Source organism: Argopecten irradians, chromosome 16, assembly GCF_041381155.1.
Source record: "Argopecten irradians isolate NY chromosome 16, Ai_NY, whole genome shotgun sequence".
In the NCBI taxonomy this organism is placed as follows: Eukaryota; Metazoa; Mollusca; class Bivalvia; order Pectinida; family Pectinidae; genus Argopecten; species Argopecten irradians.
In genome coordinates, this window is record NC_091149.1 from 9,779,344 (window position 1) to 9,801,388 (window position 22,045).

General features: G+C 37.0%; 1 protein-coding gene and 3 non-coding genes across 6 annotated transcripts in view; all 4 read left to right on the forward strand.

Annotated features, from left to right (window-relative positions):
• Nucleotides 1-195: 195 nt before the first annotated feature.
• Nucleotides 196-269, forward strand: Trnan-guu (transfer RNA asparagine (anticodon GUU)). The gene has a single exon. It is a non-coding gene; the product is annotated as a tRNA-Asn (tRNA).
• A 1,232-nt stretch (nt 270-1,501) lies between these two features.
• Trnan-guu (transfer RNA asparagine (anticodon GUU)) lies at nt 1,502-1,575 on the forward strand. The gene has a single exon. It is a non-coding gene; the product is annotated as a tRNA-Asn (tRNA).
• Nucleotides 1,576-2,805: 1,230 nt separating this feature from the next.
• Trnan-guu (transfer RNA asparagine (anticodon GUU)) lies at nt 2,806-2,879 on the forward strand. The gene has a single exon. It is a non-coding gene; the product is annotated as a tRNA-Asn (tRNA).
• Nucleotides 2,880-7,951: 5,072 nt separating this feature from the next.
• LOC138310338 (uncharacterized) overlaps nt 7,952-22,045 on the forward strand; it is a 91,976-nt gene continuing 77,882 nt past the window's right edge. For 2 of the 3 annotated variants that reach the window (XM_069251516.1, XM_069251518.1), the window contains exon 1: nt 7,952-9,384. In XM_069251516.1, coding sequence (XP_069107617.1) covers nt 8,634-9,384 — 751 coding nt within the window. In that variant the 5' untranslated portion in view covers nt 7,952-8,633. The remainder of the gene's footprint in view (nt 9,385-22,045) is intronic. The other variant, XM_069251517.1, reaches the window with a different exon arrangement.

Sequence of the window (22,045 nt, forward strand, 5' to 3'; positions counted from 1 at the left end):
CCTCGTATTGATACATATTGACAATTGAGCAGAAACGTGCATTCTGGGTAATAAAATCAGTAGAGTGCTTCGAATTCAAAGATATTATAAGAGATTATCACTAGATCGCTCGATGTAGTCTAATGTTCAATAACATTTGTTACCTTATCTCCATAAGAGGATATTTACTACAGTAACCTTCGGGCGCACTTATCAGTCTCCGTGGCGCAATCGGTTAGCGCGTTCGGCTGTTAACCGAAAGGTTGGTGGTTCAAGCCCACCCGGGGACGATTGCAATTGTTTTACAATATGTTGATTTTTAAGGAATAGAAATAAAGATCGAATTACAAATGTCATCAAATCAGAATGTAGTGCAATAAAAAAATTTTTTATTTTAATTTCAAATTATTTGTGTGCCATTTTCGAAAACTGGACAAGTGTGACCCAGGTAAGTAATAATAGCTTAGTTTAATACGATATTAGAATCGGTGATAAGGAAGTCCATCTTAAAAGTTTCCTGAACAGAAACATACTTTTCTAGTAAGCAAAATTCCTCATATCTGAAAGATCAACTACAAAACAATAACCAGATATCTTGTCAGAGGGTATCCACAGGGATTGTCGAAAGGCATTCGATACCGTCCCACACAATCGCATAATCCCCCATATGCATGTTTATAATTACTTTGACCAAATTACATGAAAACATATAACAGTAAATGGTACAGACTCGGTATGGCGGAGGTAACAACAGGTATTCCTCAAGGTTCAGTGTTAGGGTCACTTTTATTTTCACCATTTGTAATTTATGATACAATGAATACCCCCACCACTTCACATTATAGAACTGCCTCATTGTGTGTATATTATATTGCCGGAGACACCAGTGGAATACCTCACCACGTCACATTATAGCGCTGCCTCTCTGTAGTATATTGTCGGGACACCAGTGGAATACCTCACCACGTCACATTATAGCGCTGCCTCACTGTAGTATATTGTCGGAGACACCAGTGGATTACCCCACCACCATCACATTTTAGTGCTTTCACGTCTGTTGTGACCTTAGTAGGGAACAACCAACTAAATAGAAATTAGTCCTTCGAAATGGCCCCTGTACATAGAAGATTGAGACCCGCATAGAATTTTAACACCACGACCTGTTGGCTGGTTAGTTATAAATTTCACATTATTTCTTTAAAATGATTTCTCCGATTGATCTCGCTTTTGTCTAAGTAAACTATGCATTTTCTATACTTCTTTTTCTGCAATATGGCCGATCATATGTAATTCAAGTTCAATTCCTTCCTTGTTCCCCCTTTCCAACTCCTCGTATTGATACATATTGACAATGGAGCACAAACGTGCATTCTGGGTAATAAAATCAGTAGAGTGCTTCAAATTCAAAATATTATAAGAGATTATCACTAGATCGCTCGATGTAGTCTAATGTTCAATAACATTTGTTACCTTATCTCCATAAGAGGATATTTACTACAGTAACCTTCGGGCGCACTTATCAGTCTCCGTGGCGCAATCGGTTAGCGCGTTCGGCTGTTAACCGAAAGGTTGGTGGTTCAAGCCCACCCGGGGACGATTGCAATTGTTTTACAATATGTTGATTTTTAAGGAATAGAAATAAAGATCGAATTACAAATGTCATCAAATCAGAATGTAGTGCAATAATTTTTTTTTTTAATTTCAAATTATTTGTGTGCCATTTACGAAAATTGGACAAGTGTGACCCAGGTAAGTAATAATAGCTTAGTTTAATACGATATTAGAATCGGTGATAAGGAAGTCCATCTTTAAGTTTCCTGAACAGAAACATACTTTTCTAGTAAGCAAAATTGCTTCATATCTGAAAGATAAACTACATAGCAATAACCAGATATCTTGTCAGAGGGTATCCACAGGGATTGTCGAAATGTATTCGATACCGTCCCACACAATCGCATAATCCCCCATATGCATGTTTATAATTACTTTGACCAAATTACATGAAAACATATAACAGTAAATGGTACAGACTCGGTATGGCGGAGGTAACAACAGGTATTCCTCAAGGTTCAGTGTTAGGGTCACTTTTATTTTCACCATTTGTAATTTATAATACAATGAATACCCCCACCACTTCACATTATAGAACTGCCTCATTGTAGTATATAATGTTGCCGGAGACACCAGTGGAATACCTCACCACGTCACATTATAGCGCTGCCTCTCTGTAGTATATTGTCGGAGACACCAATGGAATACCTCACCACGTCACATTATAGTGCTGCCTCACTGTAGTATATTGTCGGAGACACCAGTGGATTACCCCACCACTTCACATTTTAGTGCTGTCACGTCTGTTGATACTTTAGCAGGGAACAACAAACTAAATAGAAATTAGTCCATCGAAATGGCCAATTTGCATAGAAGATTAAACCCCTCAAAGAATTTTAACACGACCACCTGTTGGCTGGTTAGTTATAAATTTCCACATTATTTCTTAAAAATGATTTCTCCGAGTTATCTCGCCTTTGTCTAAGTAAACACATTTCGTTTTCTATACTTCTTTTTCTGCAATATGGCCGACCATATGTAATTCAAGTTCAATTCCTTCCTTGTTCCCCCTTTCCAACTCCTCGTATTGATACATATTGACAATGGAGCACAAACGTGCATTCTGGGTAATAAAATCAGTAGAGTGCTTCAAATTCAAAGATATTATAAGAGATTATCACTAGATCGCTCGATGTAGTCTAATGTTCAATAACATTTGTTACCTTATCTCCATAAGAGGATATTTACTACAGTAACCTTCGGGCGCACTTATCAGTCTCCGTGGCGCAATCGGTTAGCGCGTTCGGCTGTTAACCGAAAGGTTGGTGGTTCAAGCCCACCCGGGGACGATTGCAATTGTTTTACAATATGTTGATTTTTAAGGAATAGAAATAAAGATCGAATTACAAATGTCATCAAATCAGAATGTAGTGCAATAATTTTTTTTTAATTTCAAATTATTTGTGTGCCATTTACGAAAACTGGACAAGTGTGACCCAGGTAAGTAATAATAGCTTAGTTTAATACGATATTAGAATCGGTGATAAGGAAGTCCATCTTAAAAGTTTCCTGAACAGAAACATACTTTTCTAGTAAGCAAAATTCCTCATATCTGAAAGATCAACTACAAAACAATAACCAGATATCTTGTCAGAGGGTATCCACAGGGATTGTCGAAATGTATTCGATACCGTCCCACACAATCGCATAATCCCCCATATGCATGTTTTATAATTACTTTGACCAAATTACATGAAAACATATAACAGTAAATGGTACAGACTCGGTATGGCGGAGGTAACAACAGGTATTCCTCAAGGTTCAGTGTTAGGGTCACTTTTATTTTCACCATTTGTAATTTATGATACAATGAATACCCCCACCACTTCACATTATAGAACTGCCTCATTGTAGTATATTATATTGCCGGAGACACCAGTGGAATACCTCACCACGTCACATTATAGTGCTGCCTCACTGTAGTATATTGTCGGAGACACCAGTGGAATACCTCACCACGTCACATTATAGTGCTGCCTCACTGTAGTATATTGTCGGAGACACCAGTGGAATACCTCACCACGTCACATTATAGTGCTGCCTCACTGTAGTATATTGTCGGAGACACCAGTGGAATACCTTATTGTCGGAGACACCAGTGGAATACCTCACCAAGTCACATTATAGTGCTGCCTCACTGTAGTATATTGTCGGAGACACCAGTGGAATACCTCACCACGTCACATTATAGTGCTGCCTCACTGTAGTATATTGTCGGAGACACCAGTGGAATACCTCACCACGTCACATTATAGCTGCTGCCTCACTGTAGTATATTGTCGGAGACACCAGTGGATTACCCCACCACGTCACATTATAGTGCTGCCTCACTGTAGTATATTGTCGGAGACACCAGTGGAATACCCCACCACGTCACATTATAGAACTGCCTCATTGTAGTATAGTATATTGTCGGAGACACCAGTGGAATACCTCACCACGTCACATTATAGTGCTGCCTCACTGTAGTATATTGTCGGAGACACCAGTGGAATACCTCACCACGTCACATTATAGCGCTGCCTCACTGTAGTATATTGTCGGAGACACCAGTGGAATACCTCACCACGTCACATTATAGCGCTGCCTCACTGTAGTATATTGTCGGAGACACCAGTGGAATACCTCACCACGTCACATTATAGCGCTGCCTCATTGTAGTATATTATATTGTCGGAGACACCAGTGGATTACCCCACCACGTCACATTATAGTGCTGCCTCACTGTAGTGTACTGTTCGAAACATCAGTGCTTCACACACACACACACACACCACACACACACACACACACACACACACACACACACACACACACACACACACACACACCACACACACACACCATGTCACATCATTCTTCTATTGACTATCTTTATAATGAGTGCTCAACAGCAGCAGAACTCAAATATTCATATAGAGACTCTTGTATATCTCGAACAGGGGGACATAACCCAAGATCTGTTTATGTTAATGAGAATTTGCCTGGTAATAAATAAATCTGGTGCCGCCCTCACACGTCGGTTGCGGCCTTGGTTACGCTGGCACATGCAGTGCCACAACTACGTTTGTATCATATACAGATATTAGGGTAATTACTTCCAGATTCAGTATCATTCTCATTAGCAACGGCGTCTAATGATGTACCTAAGCTTGGAGTCTGATGTATGATCGAGTGGGCAGGTATCTATAGCTTAATTTTCAATTAAATATTTCATTGCTTCTTCTTAGTATCATGAACATTGTAATTCGACGAATTAAGGTTGAAGACTTAGAGAAAGTTACATGGTCGATTTCATAATTTCATTGCGGGATACCATGTTTCCTGTTGTGTTATATTCAAGTTATTAATACAGTGATTCTTGTACCGTATTCAACTATCATGTTAACAGAATGTTTAAAATCCATATCCTCATTCTCAACCAGCAATCTGAATTTTGAAATATGAAGCGTTACAGTTCCTAATCAACAATATGTATGAGAGAGGTATGATCACTTTCCGCCTGACACGACCTATAGGCCGCGAGCTAAAATACACTACAGGTAGCTTTGTGATCATTTAATTAATTATCTACTGCAATTAACAAACTATTGTTTTTCTAAATAAGATCATTTATATATCAGAATATATGGAACATAATCATAAACTTTACGATGTTGAAGCGATTCAGAAAATTATTTTTTCCAATGAGGTAATTAAGCTAATTAATATTTTCTTCAACCGTGTTCTGTTCCTCTGAGACTCTCTGTCCTGTTCACGGAGCTCACCTTCATGTTCCGTCTATCGAGTCCCTGTGTCCGTCCATCGAGTCACCGTGACTGTCTATTGAACCCCTGTGCTCTGTCTATCGAACCCCTGTGTCATATCTATCGAACCCATGTGGTCCACCGAGCCCCTGTGCCCAATATCCAGATGTTGTGGCAACGATTACTTTAATTTCGCGTATCAGTGACCCAGCGTGCTCATCCTTACATAGTTCATTCGGCTGAATTTCACGGAATAATATATGTATGTAGTACATACGTAATTCCCCGCGGGTTACAAAGATTACATGAAGGTATGGGGGCAGTCATAATACCATATATCATAGACTCACGTTTCGGCGCGTTCGGTGCGAAAATTCATCTCAGCACGGAATCTTTCGGATTCGCCGTAACCCAAATAGCTTATGTCTAGACTTTCCAAGCGAGAATTTGTTTACCGCGTGAGATGAAATTTTAATTAGTTTAATCGTTACTAACTCAAGTATTTATCTTACTCCTTAAAATATGTTATCTGTATTCATCGCGTCGTGCGTATGCACATGGCCTTCATGCAAGCGCGCACATACCTATACCAGAGTTGTCGTTCCGGGAAGGGACAACTCTGGGTTGAGCCAAGTGTACTGGTATCAATAGTTAATGTCCATGTTTTCGGAACAGTCAAACAAATAGAATTTATTTCACTTTTTTTTCTATTTTAATTAATAATTCGTATTTCAATGCGGGACTCGCTTATGTGGCAGGGTTTCGACTTAGGAAACTGGAGCAACAAGTATTTGTACAAAACGATACAATCTGGCAAAGGAAATGGTTGCTAGCCATGATGGCCAGCTGAGCTGCTTCACACATATTCCGGAACAGTGCATACCATACAAAGACACCATTTAGCCACAATATTCAGTGCAACCATACAAAACATTCAAATTCTGGATAAACACTTAATATGCAATGAAATATATATTTGACAAATACACATTATATAACATCGTTATATGCTAATTACAGAGAATGAAACGACAGAATTTCAAATAAATATTGTAGATGAAAAATAATTTCCTCGATATCTGTTGAATAATGTAGTCGTTTTAATGTCACGTCAGGTAAGTGTTTCAATCCCCGTTACGGTTTTAAACCGGTTTTTAGCGTGGGTTAGTTAGCTCAGTGTTTGAGGAACGTCAAACGACGAATGAAGATCTTATCTAGGGACTCTCAGTATCTATATAAATAAATTCTCACCTGCAAGACACCAACAAGGTAAAATCGCCTACAACTGTGGTACAGTGCACTTATGTATGTAGGCGTAACACCTAATTTATCAACAGCACAAAAATTAAAATTATGACTCATTTTCAGGATACGAAAATTACAAAACAAACCAAGAAATCAATCTTGAAATACAAACACAAAAAAAAATATTTTTTTTAAGATATTTTATGTTAAAGTTTTAACATGAAATAAACCATATAATTGGTTCATCATATAAGCTGTACCAATGCTAATGTGTGTTTGGCCCTCAATGACCCTGGTCTATTAAATAAAAGCAAACAAACAAAAAATCATCAAGTAAACTTTATTTCACTATAAGCCTTTATCTTATCCAAGGCATGTTGTAAATTTGGAATTAATAATAATTCTGTAGACTTTGAATAATCATGATGTTTAATGAATAGCTGGGGTGGTTAAGATGTCCCGACATATTACCACAAGCCCTCCACCACTGGGTTGCGAGTTCGAATCCCATGTTGGGGAGTAGCCAGGTACTGACCGCTGGTCAGTGGTTGATTTTACTTCGTGTACTCCGGCTCTCCTCCACAAACAAACCTGGCACGCTCTACACGACCCTGACTGTTAATAGGACGTTCAACTATCAAATCCAAACAAAAACCAATATATATTCTAATATTTATCTTTTATTGTAGTATTTAAAGATGCTCCACCGTAAATAGAGCATAAATAATATTCATTATTTGAACAATAATTGGTGGTGTGTTATCGTGTATATATATATGTCTTATTAACACAAAAAAAAAAGAATATAAAATAATTTAAATTTGCCTTTGCTGCATCTGCAATCAGTACTTCATTCCATATAGGATATAGTGCCACGAAATTTTTTTCGGGATGCAATTTATCATTTTTCATATTTTAACTTAATTAGAAGCTCAAGCTTTTCAATGTTGGTAATGGTGTAAAGTACCTTACTTTTGTAACTGAAGAAAAACACTAAATCGTCTGCTCCTGTTTTTGATAGTGAAAACATACCATATTTCGGCGGTGGAGCATCTTTAATTGATGCACAAACGATAGAATAGATATTATAACGCGACGTGAATATGGTATAGCTACAATGTATATATACAGGTAGGTTCTTCTCGCTTGTAAGGTCAGTGTTCACGCTCCGGCAATCAAAACGGTATGATAGGAGCGCCGAACCTTTAAAATTACACAGTAGATCAAACATGCCTCCAAAACAAGGTGCTGCTATATATGCTATACCTCTTTGTAGATATGCATGCCTGATATAATATAATAAGTATGTAATAGTAAATCGTGTACATCGAAGTGTGACGGCTGTGGGCAGTCGATGTGATTAATCATGAGGTAGGGCCCCTAACCTATCCTTAAACTTTTTAAAAATCACAGGTAAGTCTATTCGTTTTATCGTTTTGTCAGGTGTAGTGCTGTAGTTGTGTACTATGTGCCTGGTCGGAGGTACGAACTAAAAGTTTAAACAGCTTGTCCGACGACGGGAGGACCAACTTTAAAGCACACAGTAGCTTTACCTGGAGGTTTTCGGCGAGTGACGGCCGGGCTGTTGTGTACAGGAGGTGAAAGGGACCCCCTCCCATAGCACACATCTTATCAGGTTTACCGTGACATTTCCGCGCCATGGATTAGCTTTAAACTGCGAGATGAGAGTGTATGTTCAGAAATAGCCCCGGTGAATTCCCGTACATGTATATATGTGCACGAGTGTAACAAAACGTTTCGAGTGCCGTGCAAGCCGTGGAATATTAGTATAGCACCTCGCAGTGCAGAGGGTACACACACGGATATATACATACGCGGAGGTAAGGGGGCTCTCCCACATGTGTGCATACCCAGTAGAAATAAGTCCCCCGTGGAGTGTGACGGGTCGGTGTGGGACTAGATTACACCAGTAGTGACCAACACATTGGATTCATTATTATGTGTTGATAGTGAGGGAGTTAATTCTCTAGTGTTACCACCAGACAGTAGCCCAACTCTCTCTGTACCGGGCTACAGCTATCACAGACAACCATGGAGTTGTCGTATCCTAACAGCAACTATACAAAATTGCTGTTACTTATCTTAATTTCATTATCATACTTTCAAAATTCAAATGGAATTCAACTGGACGGAAGAAAAGGATCGTTCGCAAAATATCCAAAGTGGAACGCGTGTACAAATGCTTCAATTAGTTTCGAGTTCAAAACTGAAGAACCGGATGGTCTTTTAATGTACACGGACGATTCCGGTACATACGACTTCTTCGAACTCGTATTAGTCAATGGTGCTTTAAGAATGCGTCTTAACATCGTCGATGGCCGGGATGGAAGTGTTGAATTTCTTCTTGGGGAGAATCTCGGAGACAACAAATGGCACAAAGTGTTTGTCCAGAGGAAGCGGATGGAGACTAGCATTACAATTGATGATGACGACAATTTAACGCAGACCCGATTGTCATACGGTTCCGATTTCAACTTTGGAAATATCCAGAATAACAGCGCGGTTTATTTCGGAGGGATGCCCCGGCATCATTTCCAAACCAACCTGAGGAATCTGGCTTTACCTTCAGTCATGTTTGTTAAAAATCTCAGAAGTGAATTCCGAAATGTGATTTACGGAAATTGTTCGTGTTCTTTGGTTCGTGCAGTTGTGGAACCAAGAGCCGGACAATATTACGGAGTTCCGGAAATTTGTGAAACATCCAATCCTTGTGGCGATTGTTTGTGTATTAGTGGAGACGTTTCCCCGTCCTGTAAATGTGTCGGATTAAGCTGTAAATCAAGTAAGTGTTCACTTTTTTCCCGCTTGTTTTGTCATTTTTGACAGTTGGTCATTATATTGAGGTTTTGGACGCCTTATTGAGGTTTATGATATTATTGACAGGTAGTCTTTTTATTGAGGTTTTATGATATTATTGACAGGTAGTCGCTTTTTTGAGGTTTTATGATTATATTGACAGGTAGTCGCTTTATGGAGGTTTTATGATAGTATTGACAGGTAGTCGCTTTATGGAAGTTTTATGATACGTTTATATGTATTATGCTTAGAATGTCTTATCTTGTGGTAGCACCAACCTCAGTGACAGTAGACTATTGTCGTGATAATAATAGTGATTTCATTCACTCTTGACACACTAAGTGTTAACTGTGTTACATGGGGGACAGTAGCACAAGACAATAGTATATTGTCATTATATCTGGGTACCTACACAAAACTGTATTGTCAGTTATGTCCACAGCTGGTACATGGGTTAAAGGAAACTTGGGGTATTAACATGTGTGTACGAATTGCATTTCTAAAATGAAATGAAATATTCACAGGTTACTTTCGTCAGCTTATGAGTGTGTGGATGATGGTATCCGAGTTTCCCCTTGCTCTGCCACCAAACTAAGACATTCTGACAGAGGTTGCATTACTCGCATATGTTGAGTAGATGACAAAATTACCTCTAACCAGTACACCAGACTAGAGTATTCTGATAGGTGAAATATCTAGTGTCTTGGTTTTCAGGTTATCGTTACAAGTGGTGGGAGAGAGGAGGAAGGGAGATACTTTCTAATTGTTTATCAGAAACATATGTCGACACTTCAGTGGAATTCGATATTTTGATATCATAGAATACTGATATTCAGTATTTTACAGCCAACACTTAAAGGCCCACTACCTTTTCGGAGCAAAATTTAAAGTTTTCTTAAAAACAAACATTACATAAGAAAATACATATCGATGGCCAAATATGAGGTTACAACACCAATCATATGCAAGATTTCCTGCGTAATATATGATAACAGGGGTGTCATTTCGCTGTTTTGTCGTCTGGCGCAGTGATATTCAACTACCCAGTGGTATTTAGGACGACGGCGGGAAACATAATACGACCCGCGTTATGAAAAATAACATTTTATTTGTTTTAATTAAATTGTTCAGAAGATGATGATAGTTTTGTAGTATTAACGGTAAGTTAATAACTTTAGCGACTCTACAAAATTATCGATCTCGTTTTACATTCACATTTTAAAAATTAAAAGCCGTTTCAGAAAGGTATTGGGCCTTTAAAGTAAAACACTGTATGTGTTATAAAGAATATGGTTTTTAGGGAAAGAGAACTGTGGGGAGAAGTTTTTTTCTTATTGTTCACAAGAAAACAAGTCAATTGTCCGTCGTTAAATTCAATATCATGATACATATATGTATTATGAAGAAAATATACAGTAATTTTACAGTCGCCATTTTAAGTAAGCCACTCCGTATTATAAAGAATGTGGTTGTCATAAGCTCTCGTACGTTGCCTTTCTATTACTTCGGTGATTTACGGCTCTCCTGTTACACATAAACAAAAATATCTTTCATGCCTGCGTCTTCCTTCAGAAACGCACGTGTATTGCGCGTACACGCAATGGTATATAGTCACGAAACCCGTCTGAAAATAACAAACATACGTACATATTCCTACATAGATTCATCTCTTGTGCTGAAAAGCGAATCCTTAATATCTAGATTACTTGGAGTACTCTCGATCAAGATTAATCGTTAATCGTGACATCATAGAACGCTCCCTCTCCTGTTGAGGTTATGACGTCATAATTGAGATCTCTGTATGAATTCCACGACGAATGGTGTAAGATTACAGCATATATACCCAGTGTTATTTACATACAGTAGGGAGTCCCCATTCAATAACAACATACGGTGACCCAGGACGAAATTTGACCCGTGTCAGTCCCATTCATTGAATTCAAGGTCTTTATTGTACAATACGGACGGATAATGGGTTTGACTGTGGAGGTCTTTATGGATACAATGTAAACGTGTAATGTAAAGTAAGAAAGGTAGAGAGAAAATATACACAATGTTCACAAAGAATGGTAAAATCTCAAAATAGCGGTATTGTTCATTGTATGAAAATAAGAAAAGGTAGATCGAAAAAATAGACAAGTTGTTCATATATATAATGAAGGGTAACATCTCAAAAAAGCGGTATTGTACAATATATTAATAAATAAAAAATATACACAATATTCACAAAGAAGGTATATAATATCAAAATAGCAGTATTGTACACTATAGGAAAGTAAGATAGGTAGAACTAAAATTAACTCTCAGATCACAGTATTGTACATTATAATAAAATAAGAAAAGTATTGAGCACATATATACACATTTTACAAGGAATGGTAAGCTCTCAAAATAGCGGTATCTATTTGTTGGAAAATAGGAACGAAAACATACACACTGCACTGAAAGAAGGGTGAAATTTCATAATCTCAGTATTGTACATTATAGAAGTGTTAGAATGTTAGAGAAGAAATAAACCTCATGTTCATTAAGAAAGGTAAATCACAATATTGCACATTATTAGACGTTGCAAGACCTATTTAAGCACAATTCATTGCGCCCTCTCTCTCAACGTAACCCGGTTTTATATGAATTTCATGTGGCCGAGACGCTGAGCTAAGTCATAACAGCAGATACATGTACATGGCTCAGATACAAAACTAGACCTTTTGGTAGACAGATGGTTTAGACAGTGACAGTAGACACCATGTAAGATGCCTACCACTTTAATGCTACACGTCTGGTGCAGACTCTGGTTTCCATTGAGCCAAGCACCAGCCAAGGCGTTCCCTAAATCACTTGTCAAATGGAAGAGTTCTGTCGTGATAAAGATTATTCTGTAAGTTCTACTCTTACTAAGACTTTACTTATCTCAGTAGTTGTTTAAAAGGTTCATGGCACCAAATACCGACCAGTTGCCCTCATAAATACGTTTGAATTTTCTGTCGTGTCAGGATATTTAGACATGCACACACCTCAACATTTTTCTTAGTAATATGCCGTCCTTAAATTATCCTAGCTGTTAATAGGACTTAAAACCTAATAAAACAAACAAAATAAACAGACATTTGGTAAAACTGCATGATTGATTTTGTTATTTGATGATCCACATTGGGGGGGTTGACCGCGAGTCCGGGGTCAATACATCATGTCCAAAGTTTGTAGAGAAATCTACTCCTGAAGAGTGGAGGCGATCCAATAAATCAATATAAGTTTGTTTGTTTGTTTGATTGATTAAATTAACGCCATATAGAGAACCAATGTAAGAGATGTTCATATGGAGTTAAACACTCGCCAATGTTTGTATATGTAATGAACTGTGTAAACATTTAGGTGATTTTGAGTAAATAATTCACAATTTATGAAATGTTAAGTAGACATTCTAGTGGTTTGTTGATATGGTCAAGCGGGCTCTTAACACTGGCAATAAGTTTACAGATCGGCAAACTTGGTATTTTCCGTAATCAAGAAGTTCGTTTCCGTTTACAGGAAGAGTGAGAGACTTGAATAACACTTTTAACTATTGTGTATAGGAAATATCGGACGAATTATATTATCTTCTCTAATAAGTGCATTCATCTCAGCTGTTGGCAACGATTTATATTCAAAATGATATTTCGCACAACCACTATAATTTGTTTGCATGATTAGGGGTTCGGATTGAGAGTAGACCTGTATTGGTGCAAAGGTAGTGTAATTCAATCGATTTAGATCTATCAGAATAACACAGTCATCAATTATATTTGTTAATATGCCGAATAAAGGCGCGCCATATATATATAAATAACAACATGCGTTGTATTTATGAGTTTCTGCATTTAACTTCCGAAAGAACAAATGTTATCTTGTTCAATAACCCTCCATAACAAAAAAAAATCCATAACAAAAAAAAATCTTCAAAGATTTAATTGTTTTTGAGATAAAAATTTCACATCTTTATTGATGCATTTCAGTTCGAATAACTCATTTCCGGTTTCTCCCTTCTTTACCGGAAGTGCATGCCTGATGAATCATAACGTACAATGCAAACAGGTTTGTCGAGGAGTAATGAATAAAATTAACATTAAATAAAATAAAATATTTTATGACTGATAAGTTATCTAATTTAATACATTCGTTTTAAAATAATGCAATAATACTTTGGAATCATCAAACTTTGTCACTTCTACATTTTTCAGGAAAATTCTTCAGAATTTACTCATCTATAGAGCAATGGATTTCTAATTAACTTATATAAGTATGCTTGTGCGATTGAACTAAAAATAGAAGTTGTAACATCCGGGTCTTAATAAAACTGTAAACATAGGTTTCTGACCTAATGTCGACCTCTAACAGAATCGTGACCTTTGACCGAACCTCTCATTAAAAGGCCACCATTGACCCATGATTTACGTCAAGATCACAATCTACCTACCGGGTAGCTAGGACCACAGTCTCGATAGATGTCGGGGTATCCAAAACACGTGGTTTTAAATTGAAGAGATGACGGTACATTGTGGTCAAATTGATACTACTCATAGCCTGTGTAGCAGTCTGCTCGTTGTAATATGAAAATAGTCAGGCCCTTTTTTACTTTGATATCGTAAACGATAAATCTTGCAATCAAATTCAATATCTAAAGTTCAAATTTGGAGTTCAAAGTTCGATATTTCTCAATGAAAATAATAGCATGATTTGTGTCATTTTCATGTATTATCTTTTCGTATTTACATACACTTTTATCAATTGGGAATTTTTTACAGCTTATTGGGGAAAATTAGGCTAATCTCAATAGAAAACGGGGTCTTATACAATATAATCCAGACCCGAAAATGTACTACAGAATAGATGCATGGATTTAGTGACTTGTAAATTAAAGGGCTAAGACACATATACAACACTAGTACGGAAACGAAACAGTGGCTTTGTTTGTTAGACTCGATGAATAATTTAGTCCGGGCAGTAATGTCTAGAATTCATCCCAATCTTGTTGTAGCAATTGAAATGTTATATGTAATAGCTACAGCTTTCTCTTTGTGTCGTAAGCCGTCAGTGTATTTGGGAGATCACGTTCGAGAAAATCGAAACCTCTGCATTCTCTTACTTCAAAAAATATTGCACAAGCATTCTGCATGTAGTTTGCTCTGTCCAAATTAGTCTGCTAAACCTGGCTATTTGAGATTTGTACTTATACATCGATCAGTTTTCATTAACACATGAACTTGGTTACAGTTTATAATTGTTTTTACCCATTGTAGTCATAATCTAATAATTTTAACAGCTTTTCGGTCCGTTTACAAAATTTTATAATAAATATCAAAATATGAAGTTTCTTAATACATAATTACGGTTCACGTCTAATAGATAAATGATCTTATTGGGGAAAAGTAGTTTGTAATTTGCAGTTGATTATTCATCAAAGGATCACAAAGTTGCATCAAAGTGACCAGCGGAAAGTGACCATACCTCTTTAATAACTTGCGTTTGAAACTAGACCAAACATCTTTAAGATTTTAATGACATCTAGGAGAGGTGTTATAATGTAAACTAACCACTCATCCGCCCCTTATGTATATGAGGTACACACCAGTGCTGTGTATTGGGAAAACGAAAGTAACCACCTGTACTTATCTATTCGTGATTACGTAAGTATGTACTGAGGTAGTTATGCACTAATCACTTACATATGTATATAAGTATTTATGTATATCAGTTTGGAGACTGACGCTTCACATAAACGAGTGACACATTTATTATATACAGACTGTGTGTATTCGAATTTGCTTTACTCTTTTAACATCATTTTAGCAATTCCTGGCATAGGTTTGCATAAAACTTCGCCTGACTTCATTAAATCATTATGTGATGAAGAATTCGAACCGAGGGATTCGCCATTTTTACCGACAATTCTAGATTCATTCCGCACCCTGGTCAAGCTGATATTGTTTCCCCGTGAAAAACGTTCAAACGGAATGAAACGACAGAAAGTGAAATAAATCTTGTAAATGAGAACTGCATGCCTTAAAAATGTCATTTCGTGTACATAAAGTTAAAAAAATCACTAACACTGATACTATATTATGCGCTCAATATACGGCAGTCGTAAAGTACCCGTCATGCTTTGCCAACCGAAAGTTATTTCCCAACATGCACCGCTGCGATTTGTAAGAAATTTCTATAGGAGGTCAGACAGTTCAGACTTGTACAAGATAGACAACATAGTGAGTGAAAGTCTACACATCCATTCACAGACACAAGTTGTTGTCTGCTGCATGTTCTAGTTACATGGTATGTACAAGCGCGAAGTATCTAGCCAGCTCGCCCACAGCAGAGAAGTACCATTCTCAATGGCGGAAATTGGGCGTAAAACAGCTCTATTAGCCCTCATAGCCTTTTGATAGCCAATTATTACACATTCGCAAAGCCACATTGCGTATATCTCAAGATAAATATAGATTGTAACGGAAGACATTGACACTGCCAGCATCCGTCTTTAAATGATTGGAGAATACTCACAATTGATTCGCATTTTAAAGAAGGAAAAGGATAGCTACGATCAAAGGATTTTTTTCAAATAGTATGCTTTCTTTATGAAATTATATTTATTTGTTAATGAACATAATTGGAAATCTTCATTATTGATCGTTTTGTGCTTGTTTGGTGTCTTGGACGGCATGCTTCAGTGAGATAGCACTATAATACGAGCATGAAGCAAGAGTTCCACTATCACAGGGAGACACAACACAAATATACCGCAGCCTCCCAAAACATACATACATTCACACACACAACCTACTGCACACAGAGGAGGTCGTCCTCATATCCTAACTATTGACATGGCGTTAAATTTAATAAACTAAAATAAACATCATTTAATAATGCCGAAGCCATGTTCTTAGATAATAAACTTACCATCAATATGTCCCTAATGTTCCTTTTAAAATTTACGCCATATTAAAATTCATAACATACTGCAGCATAATAATTTATAAAGCAATGAGTGTTCCAGGACATTAAATATGCTAAGTGGGACGAGTTTGTCGGTAAATAACATTGATAGTGTTGAATCTTACGCTTGAAATGTTTTCTTTGCTATTCGAGACATTTCGGTACCTAATGGTGCATATAAATATGCGAATTCTTTAACTCATCTTTCGACTTTGAAGTGAATAAAAAGTCGCAATAACATTGAAGTTCACAAACGTTGTGTAGTTAGACTATAGATAAGGGTCTTCATTGTGCAAATATATGTAGTCAGTCACAGGGACCTGGATTCTTTATTTAAGGTCTACATTAATAAGAAAACATTTGTAAATATCATCTATAGACACAAGGACTGTTCACCGTCACTACCCTATGACTAAGCTGGTTTGGTGCTCAACGTCTTTAACAGTTAACTTCAGTGAGATAGCACTTTAAAATGGGGAAGAATTACACTATCACAAGGAGACACAACAAGAATATACCATAGTCTCCCAAAACAACAGACATACAGCAATGTCCCTAGCTGTTCCAACTATCCAACCAGGACACAGGGATATGTTCTAAATACTGATAGACTATATATCTCCAAGATCCTGTTCTTGCAGTAGGACACCACACTGTCCTTACCACAGGCGTTTGGATCTATATATATATTCCCTATATTAGATGATATCCCCAAGACCCTGTGCTTGCAGTAGGACAACACACTGTCCTCACCACAGGCGTTTGGATCTATATGTATGTTCCCTACATTGTGTAAAACTGTGTCTAGTATTACATATAGAGAGAGATGTCTGTATATCTATAGAACCAAAGACCTGTGTCCTAACAGGGCGACTGTAGAGAGTCTCTGCATGGTCTATATTTACAAGTGGATAAGTTACATAAACATTTGGGTAATTTAGATACCGAATTTCTATGGACTGTGTTATCGGTTCAAGAAACAGGTGGATGTATATACAGATATAAAGACGTCTTTGTTTGACACTGTATAGTGTAATATATACGGAGGCGGGGTGTTTTGATAGCATTTCTTATTTACTAGTATGGTTGGTTGAAAAAAATTATTAAGGTTTCAGCAATCATGTCTGATTTTTATTTTAAATGTAATATTAATTACTGTACAGGTTTATCTAACAGATGTTTTCATTGATCTCTTTATTATATGTATCTTTATGTACATATTATCTGTCACAAGGTCAAAACAAGGTCAAATGATAGGTCAAAAAGGTCAAAACAAGGTCAAAACAAACAATGTCGAAAAGACACGTGCAATAAAGCCAAATAGAAAGTTGAATAGTCATAATATTAAAACAAAACAAAAGCAGAAACGCATTAAAATTAAAACATAACAGGACAAGGCTAAACTTTCAAACACAGTCAAACCGAAATCAAACACAGTCAAACCAAAGTCAAAGCCAAGGTCAAACCGTTTAATGCAATGCCAACCATGCTAGGAAAGGTCAAGGCGGTTCGTGTAAGGTCAAACCGTATTCAGTCAAGGTCAAGTAGAGTTACGAGCCAGAGAAGGTCAAACTAGTTTCAGCAAGGCTAGACAGAAAAAGATAATGTCAGAAGAGTCGAACATGAAACCTTTTTGAATTAACATTCAGTTGTTTATATTTTATTTTCGTCCTAATTAATCGATTATATAAACATTTTATGAAAAAGTGGTTAAAAATAACACGCGAGAGAGATAGGATCAAGGCAAGTCCTTTTTATTCATATTTTCCTGTTGCTGGTTACACAGGTTGCAGGTTTAAGTATGTCGATTTGTTCGTAGGTATACATGCTCGTCAAAACACCATGTACATCATTCAAATCTGATATTTAACGACAATCAGATCTGTCATATATGCATGCAAGTATGTGCCGAAAGGCCACGTACTATCACACATGTGTGACGTACGGCCGTGTCTGACAAAGTATCAGCTCTGCTTATTAATATATATGCGGTAGGTCGTCACCCAATTATATGCAAATTACTGTCTAGTAGCTGTGAATGATACACTCGGTTAAATGTGATGATGTTTATTGTACATGCACATTTTATATGGAATGTCAAAGATGAATTCCTAGTTTCAATTCACCTGGTACCAGACTTAGAAATTCTAACAGACAAAATGTAGATTTATGAATCTAGATTTATCATGTCTTTGTCCACCGCCCAGAAATGCGGACTTTAAGACCATATGTCTCAATTAGCATTGATAAAAACATAATGACTCACTCAAATAAACGCTTGACTCGCAACGTGAACATGATCATAAACACAAACACTGGACAGACTTGTCAAAGTTTCATCGCTCAAGTTAAGTTTAATTTCACATCATTCTTGTAAACGTTTAATAAGCTCATACATTTTCACAATTTTGTGTTTCCCGGATCCTAATCTATGAACGGGGTCGTGTTTTCTGTACAGAAACGACGTGATGCCCATGTGTACTACCGCCTTTGTAAACAAGAGCGACATTAACGTATTTTCGCTCGAACGGCAGCCATGTTGAACAAGATGATGAATATTTTAACAATTTGCAAATTAGTTTTTTTTATACAATGTCTATCTTTGTCGATCTTGAACTTGAATATTTCATACGGGACCAGTCAATTATCTTTGGGACACACATGTATAGTACTTTGTATGTATGAGCAGACGTGCCATACGCGAGACATAGACGACTGCTGATTTTATTTCAAGTGATGCTACATGTATATTTACTAAACATAATTGTGTGGTGTATGGTTAGCTTAACAGAAGGGCTCAACTGATCCGAGTTTCCCCTGACCCCTCACCATATTTGGACATTTTTAAAGGACATATATCCTGTAAATTCTAGTGCGATGGCCAGAGGAAATTAGGGTCAACTCAAACGATGATTCATGTTCCTCTCATTGTTGGAAAGTTTGAATTTTATTTTTCTTGAATGTTGTCCGAGTGCTGAGTTATGGATGTCTGATATTACAACACTTGATCAATGGCATCGCCTTGTGGTGCACCTTTGAATGTTTATAAAAAAATTTGATTAACCACTGAAATTATTATGTAGCATTTTCAAATAAAATTCAACGGTGTACAACAAGGCGATGCCATTGGTCTTCGACTTTTAACCGATAATGTGTTTATCCAGTCAAGGAATTAAAATTCTAATTTTTAACTTCATAAATCGTTCATTGTAGAACAACAAGTATTTTCCTTTTACAATACGATGTACTTATAGAATATGAAGCTAGACTATTAAAGTTAGGGCCGTGAAAATCTCCCATAAACAAACCCTAGGTATCTTCTACAATTCTAATAATATTATCTCTGAAGATTTGTTTTATACTACAGAAATACGAGATTGGAATCATAGACAACATAAACTTTATACAACGGATAGTTTAGACGTTCATTGATCTTTGTTGTGTATGTATTGTTATAACTCGCCAGTATTTCGCTTCGCTTCCCTGCACAGACAGTAAAAAATTCATTCATCTGGAACTAATAAATTCCGTCTATAGTACATATCGATAGCCATGGGCTTGTTTTAATGTTACTCTGAACTACAATACCGATAGTCAAGTTCATTTACGTATTGTGTATATTAGTGCATTACTTTACGTAGAGCTCCAAAGGCGAAAACGAAATGCATTACTTTTGATAATGCAGTTCATTGTTTTTCAATGAAATGTACATTTGTTGTTTTTGATAAGGTTCTCTACTTTCATTGTTATTTTTAACACAGTGCATTACAAGGGAAATTCAGTCACTGTTGTAACGCAAAATAACTATTTTTCCTAACGATGTCTACTACATGTACTTCTGTTTTAAATGAAGTCTCATATACGTCCTTGGCAATACTAACCGTAACTTTTTGTAAGTTCAAAAACAAAAATGTCTGTTAAGGGTTACATTGGCCAAAAAAAATATAGGGTCGGTAGGTCGGGAGGATATTTTTAGTGTCTTTCATTCTAAAATGATGGACGGAACCGGAGACTGAGATCGAAATCCCAACATTTAATTTTTTTCGTAGAAAAGTGGGGGAAAAATTAGGGTCGGGGGTAAAAAATTAGGGTCGATCGGGTAACCTGTAACAGACATTTTTATTTGGCCTAATGTAAATTAAATTATACTTTATATTTTACAAATAAAACAAAAGACATAAATACGGATGAAACACATTGCGATCAATTGAATATTCGTGGGAAGTAGTACGCATCTCGATCTGTCGAAAACGATTCGCAATAATTTACGGAAAACACCGACAGGTATGAACTCAAAGATAAACCCAAATGCCTCATAAACTGAATCAACAGAATAAGATATCATAAATGGCATTTTAAGCGATTACAAAATATGCTGAAATGGGAGATCTCGCCTTTTTGGCCGACGATTACTTCCGCCTCCAACAGCTGTCTCCTTAATTATTATCAATATGGCATAATACAAGCGTCTGTTCGGCCCCGATCCGCATTCCTGACCCAGATCTTTCAATTCTGACAGATACACGTGCTTTCATAAAATTGCGAGAAGGCAAGATGAACGTTGTTAAAAAAACATTTACGAGACCTAGACGTGAAATTCTACTTCCGGTTCTATTAATTTTCATGCCAGAAAACGGATTTTTTTTCGAAAATGGAGGTTTTCCAAAATGGATTGTCTTATCGCAATTAGCGTTACAATATTGAAAAGCATGAACATGTATTTATTTTGCAAATGCATTTTTGCTTTTTTGCTTCATATTATCCATCCACTTATGACTCGAGTACGTAAACTCTTTAGTAATTAAATATCCTCGAAACTCCCTTGCAGTATACAACCCATTGAAAAATTCCATTTAGAAAATATCTTGTTGGCTATACGCTTCATTACGACTGTTTCTCACTGGTGAGTATAAAACTCGGATCATGTATCCGGAATCTGGCTCACCGTGCACGGATTGTATTTTAATTAACACCTCATTACGAGCGGTAATGAATGAACAATGTAAACACCTCTAACAGCTATAGTAGATTACTAACAGGTGAAAGAGTGACAGGTTTATACGGGGTTGAGGGAGAGTGCTAGCTAAAACTCGTAAGGAACAAGTTCACGTTCTATGCACGTGGATTGCATTGTCATGTTTATGAGAACCTTACATCAACTTCCAACAAACTGTGGTACTTTGGTAAGCAAGAAACGCTGACGGTGGTTGGTTCTAGCATAGAGTCTAACAGTCCATGTACTCCAGTACATATAAATACTGGAAATAAGAAAACTACTGTGTAGTGGTTATGTAAATATTGGACATTATTGACCTTCAGTGAACCATTTCAATGACCTTTCCCGGATGGGTAATTGATTACGTCATAACCGTAATCCATCCGACAAAATTCGATAATGTTCGGCATTATCCGTAGCAATTGTTCGGCAATGGCCGTAGTCATTGTTCGGTAATGCTCGTCTGTTATCCATTCGGCATTGTCCGTGGCGATTGCCCGGGAATGCCCATCTTTTATGATACGACAGAGATTTACTCGATATACTTAAAACTTCTAAAAGGCTGTGATTATGTTGGGAAATTGAGGGGAATGCCTCGTCAACTCAGCCCCTAGGTGGTCCAGAAGGTCGTTTGGCCTACTTTATCACAGGGACCAGTAACAAATTGAACTCTCGTAAATAGATA